Genomic DNA, 20,235 nt, shown 5'->3' with positions numbered 1-20,235 from the left:
TATTGACCCATTATGGTTATATATCCAGTTTTCCAAAAAAAAAAAAAAAAAAAAAAAAAAAAAAAAAAAAAAAAAAAGAAGAAAGCATATTGACCCATTTGAACCCACAGAAAAAGGATGGGATTGGGACCCAATTGATTCCACAGTCTTTAATCACGGTTTCCATGTTGTTAATTTACTTTTAATGACGTTTTTAATTATTAGAAGGCACCTTGTCTTTTCTTGTGGTTTAATTGATTAGTTCGACTGGTGACCAACTGTTAAACTACATATGTGTTTTTGAAAATGGATCTTATCCGGAACTCTTCTATCAAATCCACTCAATCACCTAATTCAGATTTTTAAAATTTAATGTAAAAGCTAAAGTTGTTATATCTTTTAGAGGAGCTCCTTGTTTGTCGCTATTGGATCAAATTTTAAGGGCCCAAATTGATTGATTCGGTGAATTTGGTGGAAGGGATACAAAGAGATTCCATTTCCTGTGTTTCTATGTTGCCCTTGGGATAAGGGACAATCATAAAACCTTCCCATAATTAATATAAGTTTAAGTGTTGACCATCCGTTGATCAGACGGTGCTAGGAAGGTACAATTTTTAAAATTTTAAACAGGCAAGACATGTGGTCTTCTTAGAGAGATGATCCTCCCCAGATCATCTTTTTGAGGGTTCTAGGAATCCTCCAATCACATTCGTTCATCATATATCGTGCAGTCAATTTTCGTCAAGTATTGTTTAGGTTGATGCACAAAACCAGAGGTCTTGGAACAACGTGAATCTGCAAAAAATGTAAATAACACAAGATGTATCGTGGTTCACCTCAATGTTTGGGTTACGTCCACACTAATATTGTATTCCTCTGAGAGGTGAAGGGATTGAGAGGGGGAGAGCAGAGGGAGCTTCTCTTTGTAAAAATACAGTTTCCAAAAAAAAAAAAAAAAAAAAAAAAAAGCATATTGACCCATTTGAACCCACAGAAAAAGGATGGAATTGGGACCCAATTGATTCCACCATCTTTAATCACGGTTTCCATGTTGTTAATTTACTTTTAATGACGTTTTTAATTATTAGAAGGCACCTTGTCTTTTCTTGTGGTTTAATTGATTAGTTCGACTAGTGACCAACTGTTAAACTACATATGTGTTTTTGAAAATGGATCTTCTCAGTAGCTCTTCCATCAAATCCACTCAATCACCTAATTCAGACTTTTAAAATTTAATCTAAAAGCTAAAGTTGTTATATTTATTGGACAATGATTGTCTGCCCTCCCACTTCCGGTGCCCTCCTATTTGTTTGGTCACGGTTAATCCACATCAACATTTTTTATTACTATTCATTTTTGTCTTATTATCTCTATAAAAAAAAAATTGTTGACGTGGCTTAACCGTGACCACACAAAACAGGAAGGCATCGGAAGTGGGAGGGCAAACAATCCTTGTCCATATCTTTTAGATAAATCCCTTGTTTGTAGTTATTGGATCAAATTTTAAGGGTTTAAATTGATTGATTTAGTGAATTTGATGGAAATGATACAGAGAGATTCCATTTCCTGTGTTTTTATGTTGCCCTTGGGATTAGGGACAATCATAAAACCATCCCATAATTAATATAAGTTTAAGTGTTGAACATCCGTTGATCAGACAGTGCTAGGAAGGTACAATTTTTAAAATTTTAAACGGGCAAGACATGTGGTCTTCTTAGAGAGAGGATTCTCGCCAGATCATCTTTGTGAGAATCCTGAGAATCCTCCAATCACATCTATTCATCTTACATCGTGCAGTCAGTTTTCGTCAAGTACTGTTTATATTCAATTTTAAATAAAAAAAATTTACAATGATTTATAACCGCATAATGTACGATGAATGAATATGATTGGAGGATCCTTACAAAGAGAATCCAGAGGATCCTCATGGGTCTTTTTAGTCATATAACTAGTCATGGTGCCTGCGTGTTGCTGCAGGTGTTATAAGTGTATAAAACATGTAAAAAGTTGGACATTAAAGTACAAAATAAGGAGCAAAATTAGTGTCTTCAATATCAAAGTCTGCCAAAATGATCTTGGATCTTCAGCTCATGCTGTAAACCTGGGTACTAAAACAATGTAAATTATTGAAATAATGACAATAAATCTTGTCACTTGAATTTCATCTAGGTTTGATCTAGATTTGAACTGTATGCTGATGATCTGAATGAAAGAAGGTAATGGTAACAGTAGAAATTGGATTGAATTTCTGATGTCATGTGTCGGTGGGTTTTAATTTTTTAGACCACTATGCCTATTATATTTGTAGTAAGGAATCAACATTCACATATAACAAAAGGTTCAGGTTTTATCAAGACATTTCCACACAGTTAACTATCCATGTAGAGCTTTTAAATTAGTTTCCGAAAAGAAAAGTAACGCCTCGTTTCGAATTTTATTATCTAAATCTTACCCTCAAGCAATTTAAAACTCGAAAAGATGCCCAAACTATTGTGATCCCTTGCAAAAGAAACCGGCAAACAAAGAAAAAAGAACAAACGATGAGCAATAAAACTCACAGACCATAATACATAAAATTCCCTATAGTGTAAATTGATAAAGCATTTTACCCAATCCAATTGAATTCCTGATCATAACACATAAGAAAAACTAATAAACCATTTTATCAAAATAACCATTTAATTTTAAACATTTAAAACCGAAGAGAACCAAACGTGCATGTTTGGAAAAAAAAATGGAGTGTTTTGAGTATCTAAACCTCACCCGCATCACTTATAAAATGTAGCGGTCCCAATGGAAAGAAAACTTGCAAAACGGCGTCCCAGGACAAACACAACATATTAAACAAACAAATGAAGACAAAAAAAATTTAAAAAACCGACAATGAACGATAAAATTTAGAAATCCCAGGACACAAAATCGCAAACGACATAAAAATTAGTAATAAAAGTTATGAAAAAACAGACACCACTTAACACCACCAAATGGCTTGACACCAACAACGACCCCAAAGGCAAGCAAAATCCCAAACCAGTTAAGAAAAAAAATTAAGAGTCCATTCCTCTGTCATATTCTTTTCCCCTGTTTTGCTACCCCTAATCCCAAATGTGTCTTCGATGCTCTTTGTCCCGTTATTCTCTCACCCTAATATCTCACCTGCAAAATCTTAACGCTGCTACTTTCCCCCGCCAGCAAACCCTCAACACCCTGTAATGCTATGTTCTTCCAAATCTATAACAAAAAAATGCATGCATAAACACGATAGAAATTTGCGAAAACCCACACCACAACCTAACTAAAAATCTCACGGATCAAAAGTTTCACCCAAAAGAACCCCCCCCCTCCCATCTCTCTTATCAAATGAATACTCCAAAAGAAATTCAATGGTTGATAACAACCCATTTAAAATTGAACCCAAAAAAATTAAGAGCTTCTGACATTTAAAAATTGAACAAAACACAATCCATAAATTATAACAAAAACTGCATGCATAAACATGCTAGAAATTCACCAATACCCACAGCACTGACCAAGACCCACAAAATTAGCCAAAAGATACAATATAGGGGAAAAAAGCTAAATCTGGAAAAGGAAAAAAAAGAAGGGGGCTGCAAATCAAAGAAGCTGAAAAGAAAAGGAAAAAGGGCGTTAAGGGAGTAGCCAAATAGCTTCGAAAACAATTCAATAGTTGATAACAACCCATTTAAATTGAACCCAAGAAGCTTCTACCATTTAAAATTCAACAAAACACAATCTATACAGTCGGAAAAAAAAACAGTACCAGATGCGAGATTAGAAGAACTCACCAAAAACAAAAAAAACGATTCCATCCAACAAAAGATTCAGGAAAAAGAATAAAAATTATATACCTTGTTGATAAAGAGCTTGCAAAGCTGCAGATAAAAACTGGAAAATTCGAGCAACAACTTTTGCTGCAACTAAAAATCAAAGCAGTTCAGAAAAGTACACCCAAAGCTTGAAAAAAATTAAATCACACACAATCAGAAAAATAGAAAATTCACCAGTAAACGTTTGATCGTATCGTTAACTTTTCCTGAAATCAAAAATCAAAACACATCAGAGAACCACGCATAAACCACGAAAAAAATATATATTAAAATCCCATGTGGCAAGAAAACCAAATAACTCACCAAAGAACTTTAGATCGCATATCACACAATAATGTTATTGTTAACATCCTCTTCGGTTCTATAAAATCAGAAAAAGAAAATTTGCACAGAAAACCCATTTTGATATTCTTATTTAATTATAAACTCACATCAAGAATTCCCACGAATGTAACTCTTAAAAAAAATTAATTAATTCTACAACAAAACCCAAAAGCAAGCAACCAAAGTTTCTCACCTTAAGCACAAATGTCTTCCAAAGCTGCAGACAAAAGTTCCAGAAAAATAAAAACCTGAATCCCTTGAAATTCAAAAGAAAACCTGATTATACACCCATATGCAAAACCCGATGGCACAAAAAAAAATGAGAAGAGAAACAATTTCAATAGAAAATCCATTTACAAATCCATTTCTCAAGACCCACAACACAACCTAACTAAAAAACTCACGGATTAAAAGTTTCTCCCCAAAAACCCCATCTCTGTCATCAAACGAAAACTCTGAAAGCAAAAACCCATTTAAAATTGAACCCAAAAAAATTAAAAGCTTCTAACATCTAAAATTTAACAGAACACAATCCATACAGTTGCATAAAAAACTCGTAGATGCAAGATTAGAAGAACTCACCACAAAACTATCCACTTTGAGACCAGTAGAGGCGAAGAGAGGGGAGAGCAAACGGCTACGGAAGAAGCGAAGCAAAAGAAGTGGGAAAAAAATTGGACCAAAAGCAGTGAAAAGGAATCACTGCAGAAAGCAGGAAAGAAAAGGAACCGGACAAAAATGTTGAAGGGCAAAGTTTAAATAACAAAAAAAAAGCAGGGGCATTTTGGTCCGCACACTGCCCTAGAACAATGGCACCGGAGTTTGGTTTTAGTATATACAGAATATCATTGAAACGGAAAAAAAAATACAAATTTATTCACAAAATGAAAAGAAAATTGTAGAAATGGTGTCTCAATTTTAACTCTATTGGAGTAATGGTCTTTCAATTAAAAATTCATGACCATTAATCCCTTAATTGATCAAAATATACAGATATGGTCCATTTCATCAACTCCATTAGAATTTTGTCAAAATAAGTCATGTTGAAAGGACAATTGCTACAATTAGATTAAAGTTGAGGAATCATTTCTCCAATTGGGTTCAAACTGAGAGATCATTTCTGAATTGGATTAAAGTTGAAAGATCATTGCTACAATTTTTTTCATTTGATTTTCCATATTTGCTCCTTAATTCAGCCTTACGTGTGCGTGTACGTGATTCATTTTGACGGAAGTTTCAATAGAATTGATGAAAATAATCATAGATGCACATTTTGATGAGTTAAAGAATTAATAATCATAAATTTTTAGTTAATAGACCATGTAAAATGAGGCCTGTTACAAGTTGTCTTGATTTCATCGGCAAAGGTAAACGAAGGATACTTAGCTAGCATTCTGGTTGGGTAATTTATCCTGTTACTCAATAGGACTTTCTGTTCTGGGCTTCTGGAGGCTTCTGGCCTTCTCCATAGTCGAATTCAACGAGGAAAAAAAAATGCATTTTATGATGTGGGTTGTCTCACATATTTAAAGAGTGACTTTGACAAAATGTTAGGAATATTAAATTTGTAATCTAAATGATGTGCCACTTATGAGAATGAACACATTTATTAACGTTTAAATAATAAAACAATCATCAACTTCCATGTTATTTAGTTCAAAAATTTAGTCTACAATTTAATCTCTTTAGCATGAGATTCAAACCAAGTATAGCCATGGTGATGGCAGGTGGGAGGGCGGCTAATGTGGCAGTCTTGAATTACTTGAGCTAGCTTGCTCTCGTTGTTTGTGTCCATGGACTGAAATCGGCCACTTTGGGAGCACGAGTGGGAAGACAGAATCTCCTTCGGCCCGATTATGATAAGAAACCTTAGTTTTCCAAGCTTCGTTTAGCGTTCCTGCAGCACCGTCGAACATGACAATGTGTTGACACAATTCTAGATACAAGATATCCCCATCGTTTGGGTCGAAAGCAAGCACACGTACGCCGTTATAAAAGCGGTGGTCCAGAGTCCATTTCATGGAGAGCGGATTAAGCGTAACCATTGTTTTCAGGTTCACTCTGCCAATTAAGCTCCAAAAGTATTTGCCTGCTGCAGCCGGATTATCTTGCTCGTAATCCCAAACACACAGATCACGAAAGGAATCTGAACTATCTTTAGCGAGCTGGCACGTTCGCATACAAGGTCCTGATGACCATCTACACACACCTAGCAAGTCAGATGTTGCTGCATCTTCACCTTCAGGCTTATAAATGAAATGACAATTAATATAGTTCTTACCATCATCTTCGCATCCACCAGTAGCAGTAGTAGTAAGACTCGCGGGAGGAGTGATACAGTTGTCGTCGTTGGAGTAGGGATCCAAACCAATAACAAAGCCGTCGGTGCTCAAGAAGTACAACATTCCATTGAAAACAACTGCCACTTGCCTTGAAACCAAATTACCAACACAAAATTTTGTGTTTTTTTGGGTATAACACTACTCTTTCTGTCCATTTATGAGTCTCTGCAGCAAAAATCTCCGCTTTGATTTGGCCGAGGAATGAATTATACCTTTCATCTCTATCATCATCTGGAATAATTATTCGCACAACCCTGTACCCATATTGATCCTCACAAACACGGCGATCACCAAGGTTGTTGTAGGGATTGCACATGAGTCCAACGATTACTTTGTTGGTGCATTGAGGAGGGCGAGGAAGGGCATCCCATTGCTTGGTGTATAGATAACATATGTAATAATCCTGTTGAACCCATCTCGTCCCGGGGCATAAAAGAAAGCCATTGTGAGCTGCTACCACAATGGGTTCACCCCCTTCGGCTATTGTCTTGACAGGCCCCTGAAAACAAGGGAGGAAACTCAAAGAGAAGTTGCGCTGCAGCCGGTCGCCACGGAGTACTCTTTTGGGCTCCCAAGGGTGCTCGGACGTGGTAAGGAAATCCCTCGGGTTTCCTGGATTCGTGAAGATCAGACTAGTACGACTAACGGAACTCTGCTTATCAATTTGGACACGCAAAAAGCGGTCAGCAAAACAAGGATTGTTAGAAACAAGTCTGCACCAACGCTCACACGCACATGCATTGAACTGCGGATTTCCAGGGAAGCCGACGAAGGATTTCAACCAATATGGAATCATGGAGATCATCGAGATTGAAGCCGATGGTGTTGGTGGTGAGTTTTGATCTTTTGAATCTTTTGGTGCGTCTCATGGGGAAAAATTAAGACCTATGATCGATATCGATGTGTTATCGCAATTTATGTGCAGATCAATTGCAGTTTACACTCCATGCACGTACACGTATATATAAATAGTGAGTGTTGTAAGAATTGGTCGTTGGTCGCTTCTAGTTTTCAGGCAACGGCAGGTCATCCCTCGCTTTTGCTTTTAGGGTTTTCTCTACTAGATATTTTTTGGGCTCTATTAGTTGGACAGAGTATTTAAGTGTGTTGAAACCTTTTATGTATTTTTTAAAGTTTTTTTTAGCCAAAATGATTTCAAAGATTTGCATAACTCCTCATTTTGGTCCTTAATATTTGAAATCGATAGAATTCGTCTCTGAGTTTGTCCGCGATCAATTATTTTGATCATTCCATAAAAAATCTCCATTAAATAAGAATAAAATAACAAAAATTCCCTCAATTTTTGTCTAATCATTTTGACGTGTTGATTATTAAATTGAGGGTATTTTGTCATTTTGATCCTTATTTAACATAATTTTTCACATAATAACCAAAATGATTAATAGTGGGCAATCTTATGGCCCACTTTTATTGATTCTAAATCTCAGGGATCAAAGTGAATATTTATGTAAATATCAAATATCATTTTGGCTAAAAAATCTTTCTTTTATTCATTGTTCTACAAATGTTGTAGATAGATACTAAAACTATTATTCATACTTTGTTTGCATAAATGACAGTTTTTTTTTTTTTTTTTGTAATGCTAGTCCGTTTTAAGGCTCAATATAAATTGTTATGTCCATTTGGATTTCATTTAATGAAGTTCTGTACCATTGACTTAGATTTAGGTAATTTTTATTTTGATACTCCTCATATTCTTATTTAGTTAGTTTTATCCGTGAGAATCGACTTGAGATGTTACGATCTAGATTTAATTTTAAAGAAAACCAATGAAAATAGCTTAAAAACTTTGAGTTTTAACGATACGGACAAAATAAAGGGTAAAATAAATAGTATCATGATTGACTTTTTAGTGTAAAAATATAATTTTTCGTTAAAGTGAACATTATCGAAAGTTTTTTTTGTTAAAGTTCCCTTAATTTTAAACAAATTTATTTGGACTCTTACTTTTAGCCCTGTTTTTCAACCAAAAAAAAAAGTACTCTACCATTGACAAAATCAGTTAAGGCAGATTAGATTCCATCCTCACAAAATCTGCATGCTAAATGCACAAAGCTGCCTATTTGGATGACCATAGATATCAAATCAAACACGATCATCTCGACCTGCTCCTCCACTGGAATTTAAAATTCCAGTTCATCACGAGAAAGTAGTGTTCACCAATAGTAATGAAATGGCGGGTTTGCCCTGCTTGGTCTGTTTAATTTCAATTGCACCATGTTTTACACGTGTTTGTCATCGATGAGCAGAGGATCCGAATCCTACTGACCAAGCAACACGAATCGTTAGATCAAAATTCAACAATTACAAACAGAAACACTCTTTAAAAATTATAATAATTGTAACTTTTAGATTTTGATCCAACAGTTCATGTTTCTTGGTGAGCAGGATTCGGACCCTTTGCTCAGGAAAGGATCCAAATCCGGCTGAAAAAGCTGGGGTGTTCCACCAGCTTCCTTGCTCTTCTTTTCCTCTTCTGGACTCTTCATTTCCTTATTTTCCATCGACTTCTCAGTTTCTATCTCGCAACCAGCTACAACACCGATTCACCCTCCATTTCTCCCGCTTAGCAAAAGAAAATCAAAGGGGTTCACTAGCATGGGTTCCGTCGGATTCCATAGACAAGGACGTGGTGACCGGTATGATTTTGGGGATTTTGTTTATAGCTTTGGATTCCCCATCATAGTGTTTAATTTTGTTTTATTTTTGACTTTAGGAAATCATGGTTCTTCGGATTTGGGGCTTTTGTTTGCAGCCTTCAAATCCCTATCTAGTTAAGGTGAGTGATTTCAAGATTTTAGAGTTTTGTTTGGTCCTCTCCGCTCAATCTCTATGGTCATATGTTGTTTCAGAAATTTGGACTGTTTGAATTTATTTCTGGGTTTATATGGTTCTGCCTCTGATTGAATTTGTTTTTTGCTTCATGAAATCATCTGAGTTTTATTGATTTGATTGTATTTTGTAAAATTAGGGAGTTTCTTTTCTTTTTTTTTCTTTTTTTTTGGGTGTTGGTCAAGTTTGGTAAATACGAAATATTGGACAGTTGATTGTGGTTGGTGGGTTGATCTGGGTTTTGTTTTACTTATTTAGATTTGAAATGCTAGGGTTTGTGGTCAATAATCCTTAAAATTATCAGAAACCCAGAAAATATCAGGTAGTTTTTGAGTTTGTGGACATATATATATATATATATATATATGTGGAAATTCGAAGTGGTTGGTTTATTTTATTTTACTTGAATTATTGTTTCTGAAGGGGGTAGGAAGAATTGGAGAAAATGATGAGGGAAAAGATCAAGATCAAGAAGATCGACTACTTGCGAGCAAGGCAGGTGACCTTCTCAAAGAGGAGAAGAGGGGATTTGAAGAAAGCTGGAGAGCTATGGATTCTGTGTGAATCTGAAGCTGTTGTTATCATCTTTTCCCAAACTGGCAAGCTCTTTGATTTCTCAAGCTCCAGGTACCAACCCTGTACAACATCCCACCGCCTTATTAATTCTTTCGAATTTTCCAATTTGTTTTTGCAATTTTTCAATCCAGTGTTGGACTTTGAGAAATAAGTTTTGGTATTGCTTTTCAGGTACGGATTTTATGGGAGGCGTCTAGAAAGTTCAACTTTGATGAGTCGAAAGCACGGGATGCTAAGGATCGACTTGAAACAGTTGCCTCGCAGGCTCAAAAGGTCGTGTACTTTATGCTGATATGCTTCCTACAATCTTCGGTCTATGATACTTACGAGTGTGGATGTGGACTGCATATAACCTATCAATTTCAAAGCACTAACCTGGGATTCAACATCAACAAAATAATCCAATATAAACATGATATCAACAAAACAATGCAATATAAACAAGAAAAGCACTTTGATTTTAGATCACAAGTTAGCAAATAATCCACCTGGTTAGTGATCTCCTTCAGCATCTTCATCCTCCACCTCTTCCTTGGCCTTTGGTTCTTTCTGTATACAAAAATACGCTGCATGTTTACAGAAGTGTTCGTTCAAAAATTAACTTATAAAAATAAATAAAGAATTACCTTAAATACAGATTGCCCAGTTCTGATGGTACTAGCCAAGTGTTTAATGGAGGATGAAAACAGAGAATGGGAGAAGGATGAAAAGTTTCATACCGCCAAGAAAGGTACGAAGCTTTTCATCCTTCCGCCATTCTCTATTTTCCTTTCTTTTCTGGCTCTGAATTCAGTTTCCACTACTGAATTCACTTCGACATTTCTTCTTATTTGTAGTTTCCGAAATAGAAGAGGGTTCTTGACGGCAAAGAAGCTGATGAAGAATGAAGAATTGGGTTGAATTTGTAAGTAGAATTCTTGAAGTTTTGTTCTTTAAAGTTTTTATCCATGTTTCCTTTTCCATTGAACCGCTTTCTGCTTATAGTTGTATTTTCAGGCAACAAAAATGTCAAAGTTTCCGAGGATGAAGTTGTTTCGTAAATTTGGGTCTGTGGAAAACAGATGGTTGATCATCCGAATGATCATAATCTCGTGAAAGTGCTCGATTCAGAAAGGACAAAGGCAAAATGGGATGGTGTTGGCCCGACTACGGTTTCGTCAGGAGTCGAAAGCAGAAAACGTTTTGATTTAGTTTAAAACGGTTTAATTTAGTTTAATTAGTTTATCTGTTTTAATTAGTGAACTTGGGTTTGGGGGAATAAAACGGTCTCCACGGTCCTCCTTCGTTCCACTTTCATCACCAATTACTTTGAGAGAAATTCAACTAAGAATTTTCCAGTAAGGTTTTGTGACTCAAAGATTCTCTGTGCATGGTAACACCGCACCATTCTCATTGTGCACGTTAACCCTACAACATTCTCCAATGGCACTGCCAAGAAAGGTATTAAGCTTGTCATCCTCCTCCCATTCTCTGTTTTCCTTTCTTTTCGCCATTCCTTCTTATTTGTAGTTTCCGGAAGAGAGGGTTCTTGACAGTGAAGAAGTTGATGAACTTGAGTCAAGAAGGAAGAACTGGGTTGAATTTGTAAGTAGAATTCTTGAAGTTTTATTATTTAAACTTTTTATCCATGTTTCATTTTCCATTGAATTGCTTTCTACTTATATTTGTATTTTCAGACAAGAAAAATGCCAAAGAATCCGAGGATGAAGTTGTTTCGTAAATCTGGGTATGTGGAAAACCAGATGGTTGATCATCCGGATGATCATAATCTCCTGAAAGTGCTTGATTAAGAAAGGATGAAATGGGATGGTATTGTCCCGACTACAGTTTCGTCATAGGAGGGTGGAAGAAAATGGTCGAAGTTGTACTGTTTGTCAGTAAAAGTACAGTTTCGGCCATTTTCTTCCACTGTCCTGTGACTAAACCATAGTCGGGCCAACACCATCCCATTTTGCCTTCATCTTTTCTGAATCAAGCACTTTCAGGAGATTATGATCATCCGGATGATCAACCATCTAGTTTTCCACAGACCCAGATTTACGAAACAACTTCATCCTCAGGTTCTTTGACATTTTTCTTGTCTGAAAATACAAATATAAGCAGAAAGCGATTCAATGGAAAAGGAAACATGGATAAAGTTTAAATAACAAAACTTCAAGAATTCTACTTACAAATTCAACCCAATTCTTCCTTCTTAACTCAAGTTCATCAACTTCTTCACTGTCAAGAACCCTCTCTCTTCCTCAAACTACAAATAAGAAGGAATGTCGAAAGGAAAACAGAGAATGGGAGGAGGATGAAAAGCTTAATACCTTTCTTGGAGAATGTTGTAGTGTTAACGTGCACAATGAGAATGGTGCAGTGTTACCATGCACAGAGAATCCTTTGAGTCACAAAACCTTACTGGAAAATTCTTAGCTGAATTTCTCTCAAAGTAATTGGTGATGAAAGTGGAACGAAGAAGGACTGTGGAGACCGTTTTATTCCCCCAAAACCCAAGTTCACTAATTAAAACAGATAAACTAAACTAAAGCGTTTTAAACTAAATCAAAACGTTTTCTGCTTTCGACTCTTGCCGACCCTGAAGAGCCAAACCAGAGCCCGAATTGCATACGGGTATGCCCCGATTGTGGCCTTGTTGACCTCTACCACGGCTAAGCTTGTCAGCATCGTCACCGCCACGGTGCGGCTGTTAGGGGACCCACCTTAGAGAACTACCACGATTCGAGTGATTGCACCTTCGGCAACAAGACCCATTTTGTTGTCATCGTCCAAGCTGACATCTCTTACGAGCAAGGAAGAAAATATCGGAAATATCGGTAGTCCGAAAACACGGAAATATCGGGATAATATCGATATCGATAAAAATTACATGGAAACCACGGAAATTGTAAGAAAAACTTGGAAATTTTTATTGAAACTTTGCAGGATGTTTATTTAGTCAATTATCTATTAGTTTATCACAAAAAATTGGAAGGAAATGCATTGCATGATGAATTTAACATTATCAAGTTGATTATATAGCGAGCTAACAAACATTGTGAGTGTAGAAAATATGTAGAAATTAATGAAAGAAGTCTAAACACACCATAATCATTTATATATAATGAATTAGTACAATATTTTACACTTTATACATTGTATGGTAAGATACATGAGTGACTTAGTACCACATAGAGTTCCTATGAGGTTCAAAATTTTCACTATCTTCATCATCTCTATGTGTAGAGTGAGTGTATTTTGAAGAGTAGTTAGCAACCATGACAATGGTTTTCAAGAACTAAAACCCAAAAGTCAATAGGAAACCGAATACTTCGGTATTTTTCGGGATTACCAAACAAATGGGATTTGGAAACCAATCCCATATCGAAAATTTCGGTATTTTTCGGGATGGGATTCCTGAACTTCAGGATGGTTTTGGTTTTGGATTTTTCGATTTGGGTTTGAGACTTTTTCGGTTTGGTTTGGGATTTTCCGGAATTTTTTCCAGCCCTACCATGTAAGTGACCAAATAAAAAATTAAAAAATTAAAAACCACATGCCATTGACTAAGTAATTAATTAACACAATTTAAAATATAATACCACAAAAAATTTGGAAAACGTGCAAATTTGTTTCTTGTAAAAAGAATTCAAAACAAAAGCATATATATTAATATTGTAGCATATTATCACAACAACACAAGTGGTATAGTGGTTAAGGCCTTAAGGAGTTAAGTGGGAGGGTTCGAACCCCCGAACCCCTCCATGCTCAAACTTGAGACTTTTCAAAATTTTCAGGAATTTTTGGATTAATATCGCGATATTATAGCATAATATCGCGATATTCTGCGATATTATAGCTAATATCGCGATATTATCGATAATATCGCGATATTTTGACGAAAACTTATTGGATACTCATTAAAATATCGATAACCCAAAAAAACGAAAATATCGCCGATATTTTGGATATTTTCTTCCATGCTTACGAGTCAACCTACTTGAGGACAACGTTGGACTCGGTGAGCTTGGCGTGGAAGAACACTTGGAGAGGCAAGTCGAGCTTGGACTCGATAGTGGAAGCTGGGTAGGTAAGCATCGAGATTGGGGTTTGGGGCTAGGAGTGGGAGTGGCGTTACTAGTGGTGGTGATGGTACGTATTGGTGGTGGTACTGGTGTTGTAAGTTGGCAGGGGACATAACGGTATAAGTGGAAATCAAGTTGCAGAGGGTGTGGTTGTGGATGAGGGAATGGTGGTCGAAAATGGGCAGTTTGGAAATTGGGCAGGTACTGTGGCCGACGTCGAGCCAGCGTTGGATGGAAACCCGATCAAAGGTATGACTCGATGACACGCTCCAACCAGATATCCAATGACAATTGGATGGCATATGCTGACCACCACTCGATAGTGACGAAAGCCATGAATATATGAATTTGTGAGGACATGAAGGAACAAGTAATCAAAAATCATGCAACAACAATAACCATAAGGAATATGCAAATGCTAAGAGGCAATAATAATAATCCAAATTAAACATGAACGAAACATAATGTCTAACCGCTACAAATCCGAAATAAAAGATCTACGAATATGTTCATAGCATACCACTAAATGGAAGTACTAGTCAAAGATAAGACATCAAGTTACATTTATTCATAAAGAAATCATACACAAGTGGAAGAACGCAAGATCACTGGTAGGAAAATGCCTCGATACTCGGATTGTATTCCTTGTCACTATGTCCTAAAAGGGGCGCAAAAACAAAAGATGGGTGGACCCAAGTTTATAATAATTATACCAATAATAAGAAAACCATTTTCTTTCTGAAGATACTAATCCCCTATTTGAAAGCTCATATAGTACTACATAATAGATTTTCTGAAAACTCTAGCATGCCATGAAAAACATTCGTAAAACATGTACGTGTAAACCAGTGGTCAGTAATAACAATATATTCGTCCGAAGGCAAATCCGTAAAACATCTTGTTGACCCTAAAAACTACCAAGCCTACGTGGCGCGCATGCCGAGTAATTAATAAGCTAACTACGTCATTTGGTTGTGTGCAGGGTATGCCAACTCATCAGCCGAGCTCGGGCGAGGAGTAAAATGTGTTGATGTCGCGTTGGGCACGATGCTGACTTCTCGATCTTGCGACTGCGGCCGAGGAAGAAACACATCTCGACCTTCGGGTTCTAGAGCCTGAAGACAAGGTTGCTAGTTCTGCAAAGTTCAATTCCAAATCCGGCTTTCAATGTGCCAAATGTAGTAACCTAGTAACACCTCACTTCACCGAGAAGGCTAATGAGATAACCTCTAGCAACAAGGACTCGGAAATCCTTGTTGACCAAGACTTGGATAAATAACCAGTCGATCTCAAAGCAGTGTTGTCTATCCAAACTAAAAGTGCTTCTCGATCGGCTGATTCTACAACTCCAGTGTTGTTTATCCAAACTGAAAATGTCACCGGTTGCCTTCACAGTGCTGTTTATTCAAACTGAAGATGTGTTAGTGAGAAGAAATGGGAAAAGGATAAAATTCTCAGAGTTGTTAAGAAGCTTTGCACATAGCAATTTGTGTGTTGAATTGGAATGCTTTTTTATGTTGCCACTACCTCTGTATTTATAATTCAGCAGTGACCCTGAGATTGCCGTCGTAAGTTACAAAATAATAGGAATATTATCTCTCAAATATGCATGATCTCGCTTGGCGTGGCCTTGATGATTTCATAGAAACCAACCGAAATTCAAACTCTCAAAAGCCTAAGCCTACTTAGACTTCTTATTGCTAATTATCCCAAATATCCATGTTGAGTGAATCTGGCTCCATGAACAACCACATTATGGCCCATGATACAAAAGCATATACTAATATGCTAAATCATTTAGCATAATCAGTAAGATAATTGTTGCCATCTTATCACCACCATGTGTAGAATCATTTTTCCAAGCACATCACCATTTTTACTTCACCCTTATCGTATGCATGCATATCTATCAACCAAAACTGATCCAAACCACACATCCACACGCCAAACATCCAAATCAATTTGAATTGTGCCTCCTGTTTCCAGCTTGGAGATATATTTTTCATCTTTCATAAGAAAATGTCAAGATAAATCATTATTAAAAGATAATTATGATAAAAACCATAATATTATCCTTTAATAACAAAATTATCTTTACCTTTTCATCCGACGGTTGGGAGTTATGCACATTCAATGGCCTTGATTGCACGGGCCGATGATGTAATTTTGGGTCCAAACACATCAATGATGTACTCAACTAGGGGTATCATATTCGTCCGAAGGCATAACCATTACTCAAAGGTGAAGCTGTACGACACTGAGTTACTCCAGTGAAGAAATATGGTAGGTCCCATCACCCGAAGGTGAAGCTGTACGACTCTAAGTTATACCAGAGAAGAAATAAACATAACACATCGACACTAGCCTTGGTTAGTGAAGCTGTCCGACATTGGTTTCGCCAGTGAAGCTGAGAGTATGTCATAAATATCCTCAATTGTGTCCTATGACCATAGACATCTACATACTCGTGTTGTGCGTATGTATTGTATGATAACCCACTAATGAGTCTCCAACTTAGTTTTAGGAACAACATCTCCCCAACTTTAGCAAGACTGACAAAAGTATGCTTCTTCTTAGTAAGATTTCGTTCTTTCTGAAATTAAAATTTAAACAAAATACAGAAACAAAAAAACAAAACAAAAAAAATTAATACACAAGTTCAAGAAAACAGGAAAATTCATGGATAACGTATTCTGAAACTAAAACTAAAATAAAATAATAAAGAAGCAAACTTACAAAATGGTTCCAATCCTTCATTCTTTCTTCTAATCGTTTCCTTTCTTCCTCGTCATTGTTGTTAAGATACTACAAAATTGAGAATTAAAAAAAATGATAATTGACAGGGATGGAAGGAATGAAAATTGAAAGAGAAAGAGTGGAATCGTTTGCTTTCTTCCTCGCCAATTGAGAATTTAAAAAAAAATATTGATAATTGAAAGAGAGGGAAGGAATGAAAATTGAAAGAGAAAGAGTGGGGTAGAGAAATTGAAAGAGACCCTTTTTTCTGTTTGAGTGTGAGTATGGGCGCCATGGCTGAACAATTGAAGAGAGCACGTAAGAAAGAGCACATAGGAATGAAGTGAGAAGCAGATAGAGACAAAAATCAAACTAGATATTTAAAAGATCGGATCCTTTAACAAGTGGGATCCTCATTTTTCAAAAAAAAAAAATATAGGGACACCTTCTTGACCGTTGGATTGACTTTAATGAAATTGTGTAGTTCAGATTAAATCACAGGCCACACAATTTCATTAAAACCAAATCTAACGGTTAGTGCAATGGTGAGACTGGAACCGCGGGTCGGGGGAATTGGGGAGGGTCATAAAAATATTTGAAGCAATAATGGGGCGGGTGGCGAGGGGCGGGCTGGGGCTGGGCCAAACCACAAACAAATAGGATCCCGACCCGATCTGACTCTATGTATTCTCAATTAGCATTTGTAAAAAATCTTCCTTGGCAGTCATAAATCCTAAAACAAATTAATAATCTAAAGCATTCGTACCTTCGTTGCGGCATATTTTTGGTTCCAGACATGCCAATGACATGCCAAGCCTCACAAAATGTCAGTCATGACATGTCTTCCTTGTAAAACGTCGATCACGACATGCCAAGCCTCGCAAAATGTCTCTTATGCATTAAAATGTTTCAAACCCATCAGATTGGGAGCAGAAGGGTCCATGAAGGAGCTGTCCAACGGGTTGCGGTTTTTAACGGACGGAGATAAGGGCCTGATCACATTTGACAGCTTGAAGAGACACTCTGCATTATTGGGGTTTCATGGGATGAGTGACGAGGAGTTATGGTGCATGCTGAGAGAAGGTGATTTGGATGGTGATGGGAATTTGAATGAGATGGAGTTTTGCACTCTCATGTTTAGATTGAGTCCTGCTTTGATGGAAACTTCTAAAGACTTTTTGGAGGAAGCTCTTGCCTGTGACTTCTAGTTAGGATCTCTTTCTTTGTTATTGTTGTATTAGGGCGTGTATATTTTTTTCATGGCTATTATCTGCATTTTCTGTAGTTTTTGAGCATATCTTTGAAATTATTCTTCTTTAATTACTACGTATATATTCTTAAATTCCATATTATAATACGCCAAATTGTTTCATGTAAATTTGAATGGACTCTTAGTTGTAGGGATGTACTCAATTTTGCAGCTGTATGCTGCCTCTTTCCCCCTTGGAAGGTACGAAACGTAGCATATCATTCAAAGCAAAATTGATAGGCAATTTCCTTTCATGTTCATTTTGGGGAGGTACTACGTGGAATTTTGCATAGACATCACTTTCTTTTCGGCGGGCAAAACTTCGCAGATGTTGATTAGGTAAACTAACGGCTAATACACATTAGGGATTGTCTTGTTATTTACTTTGATTAGGTAAATGCACAGGGATACTCTTCTACCGTTTGAATTTGGTGGTGGGAAAGAATTACTAGAAGTATTACTTGCAAAGAAAGTAAAGGCACTTTTGTGGAATTCCAAATTTTAGTATTAGAGAGTTCTTATTTTCTCAATAAAGAAAAAGAAAAATGAATTCAACTCCATGCAATTCTTACATGATCACACTTTATAAAAGTCATCCTACACAATTCAAGAATTATAATTATTTGGCAACACCATCAAACTAACACATTATGTTACAAGTTACTTGTGTCATAACGTATGTATTTTATCCATGATACCATAAGTAAAAAATATTAGTTCTATCCTCAATTCATATTATAATACTTGACATCGAAGGACTGTCACACGCAAAAAATTTCCCCCAATTTAAGTGCATCATCAATAAGTTACTGTCATCAACACTTTAAAATAAGTGTTATATTATAAGTGAATTTTGTTGATATGATATTACTAAAAGTGGGAACATCATCAACTTTGTGATCTCATCCATACATATTAACACATAATATGATTATAACATATGATGCTATTCTATTTAACCCATAATAACAAGGATTTACATGAATGAATTCACTACCATATGACATTTTTTGTCCAATAATTTATTGTCATGTGCAAGTATTTTCTTCACATAATAATATTTGAATCAAAATGCTACGTGACAGTAAATCTGGTTTATGTAAGTTTCTTTCCACAACAATACATTTTCCAAAATAACAACATAATCATATATATGACTTTATCAAAAAAAAAAAAAAAAAAAAAAAAAAACCTAATCATATTAATTGTCACAAAATTCTGTATCTGCTAGCTGTCAGAACCATTAGATGCTGATTTGGAAAGTGCCCGTGAATGCCAAAAATGGCCAAGTTTCATCTTTTCACAGGAAAATGCTAATTAATTGCTTACCATGACTACCTGACCCTCTTTATTTTCTGGACCTTCCCATGTAATTTCCGGGAAAGAGAAGCCTCTCAAACATCTCACCCAACTATAACACACAGAGCAAACTTCGATCATGCCGGTAAGCAACAACATAAATTTTCTCTTATCTGTACACCTTAATTTGTTGCCATCCACAGCCACCCCTCTTTCCTCGAAATCTTCCTCATTTTCTCTATTAATTCACTCAATTTCCCTTCTAATATATAAACCACCCACCCTAGGTCACTTTTCCACATATAAAATATTCGAAATTCCAAGCACAGTCACCCTATACTAACTATAGGATAATAAACCCTAGCCGTAGTTTCATTTCCATCAAATTTTCACTTTGGAATCTATTAAATCAAATGGCTTGTCGAAATGGGGTTATTGTGTTTGAAGATTTCTTTCCAGCAATGGTTGAGAAACTGGGAGCAGAAGGGTTTATGGAGGAGCTGTCGAAAGGGTTTCGGTTGCTGACGGACGGAGAGAAGGGCGTGATCACGTTTGAGAGCTTGAAGAAGAACTCGGTGTTGCTTGGATTGCAAGGCATGAGCGATGAGGAGATCATGTGCATGCTCAAGGAAGGTGATTTGGACGGTGATGGCACCTTGGATGAGATGGAATTTTGTACCCTCATGTTCAGATTGAGCCCTGCCATAATGCAAAGTTCTGAAGAATTATTGGTGGAAGCTTTAGATATGTAATGAAATGTAGGATCTCGAGAATTTCATGTTCTTTAATTTCTTTGGTTTTCATCTAGTTTTGTAATTTCGGGTAGCTTAAATAATAGAAGAGACCACTCTTCTTTGCATTATTTGCTTTTTTTATTCGAAAAACAATTTTGACACTCTTTTAAAGCTGCAAACGTTTCAAACAAAATAAATTTTATCACGTGAATTTATTGTTTTAATCCT

The 20,235-nt window shown here is 36.3% G+C and overlaps 2 protein-coding genes and 2 long non-coding RNA genes across 5 annotated transcripts; 3 read left to right on the top strand and 1 right to left on the bottom strand.

Moving 5' to 3' along the window:
• Window positions 1-8,239: 8,239 nt before the first annotated feature.
• Window positions 8,240-17,654, bottom strand: LOC126587363 (uncharacterized). Of its 2 annotated transcripts, none has more exons than XR_007611043.1 (3): window positions 17,492-17,654; window positions 16,726-16,794; window positions 8,240-8,775 (listed from the first exon to the last, which is right to left on the bottom strand). It is a non-coding gene; the product is annotated as an uncharacterized LOC126587363 (long non-coding RNA). The 2 variants fall into 2 exon arrangements; XR_007611044.1 differs by lacking the exon at window positions 8,240-8,775 and adding an exon at window positions 10,028-10,471.
• LOC126587361 (calcium-binding protein KRP1-like) lies at window positions 8,881-18,103 on the top strand. Its single transcript, XM_050252398.1, has 5 exons — window positions 8,881-9,153; window positions 9,231-9,293; window positions 9,770-9,973; window positions 10,094-10,195; window positions 17,648-18,103. The coding sequence occupies exons 3-5, from the start codon at window positions 9,792-9,794 to the stop codon at window positions 17,931-17,933; spliced, it is 570 nt and encodes a 189-aa protein (XP_050108355.1). The 5' UTR covers window positions 8,881-9,153; window positions 9,231-9,293; window positions 9,770-9,791; the 3' UTR covers window positions 17,934-18,103.
• Window positions 14,095-15,593, top strand: LOC126587362 (uncharacterized). The gene is made up of 2 exons (XR_007611042.1): window positions 14,095-14,238; window positions 14,972-15,593. It is a non-coding gene; the product is annotated as an uncharacterized LOC126587362 (long non-coding RNA).
• A 1,241-nt stretch (window positions 18,104-19,344) lies between the features above and the next one.
• On the top strand, window positions 19,345-20,135 carry LOC126586835 (calcium-binding protein PBP1-like). The gene has a single exon (XM_050251796.1). The coding sequence runs from the start codon at window positions 19,687-19,689 to the stop codon at window positions 20,023-20,025; it is 339 nt and encodes a 112-aa protein (XP_050107753.1). The 5' UTR covers window positions 19,345-19,686; the 3' UTR covers window positions 20,026-20,135.
• Window positions 20,136-20,235: the final 100 nt, after the last annotated feature.

The sequence above is a fragment of the Malus sylvestris genome, chromosome 10 (assembly GCF_916048215.2).
Source record: "Malus sylvestris chromosome 10, drMalSylv7.2, whole genome shotgun sequence".
Taxonomy (NCBI): domain Eukaryota; kingdom Viridiplantae; phylum Streptophyta; class Magnoliopsida; order Rosales; family Rosaceae; genus Malus; species Malus sylvestris.
The sequence above is the reverse complement of the archived record's forward strand: the minus strand, read 5'-3'. Positions and strand labels throughout refer to the sequence as shown.

What these genes read in the sequence shown, in the direction of transcription:
- LOC126587361 (XM_050252398.1), top strand. Translation starts at nt 9,792, where the DNA reads ATGATGAGGGAAAAGATCAAGATCAAGAAGATCGACTACTTGCGAGCA. An exon ending in TTTGATTTCTCAAGCTCCAG is followed by an intron (nt 9,974 to 10,093) that starts GTACCAACCCTG and finishes ATTGCTTTTCAG; the next exon opens with GTACGGATTTTATGGGAGGC. An exon ending in TTGCCTCGCAGGCTCAAAAG is followed by an intron (nt 10,196 to 17,647) that starts GTCGTGTACTTT and finishes CAAACCCATCAG; the next exon opens with ATTGGGAGCAGAAGGGTCCA.
- LOC126586835 (XM_050251796.1), top strand. Translation starts at nt 19,687, where the DNA reads ATGGCTTGTCGAAATGGGGTTATTGTGTTTGAAGATTTCTTTCCAGCA.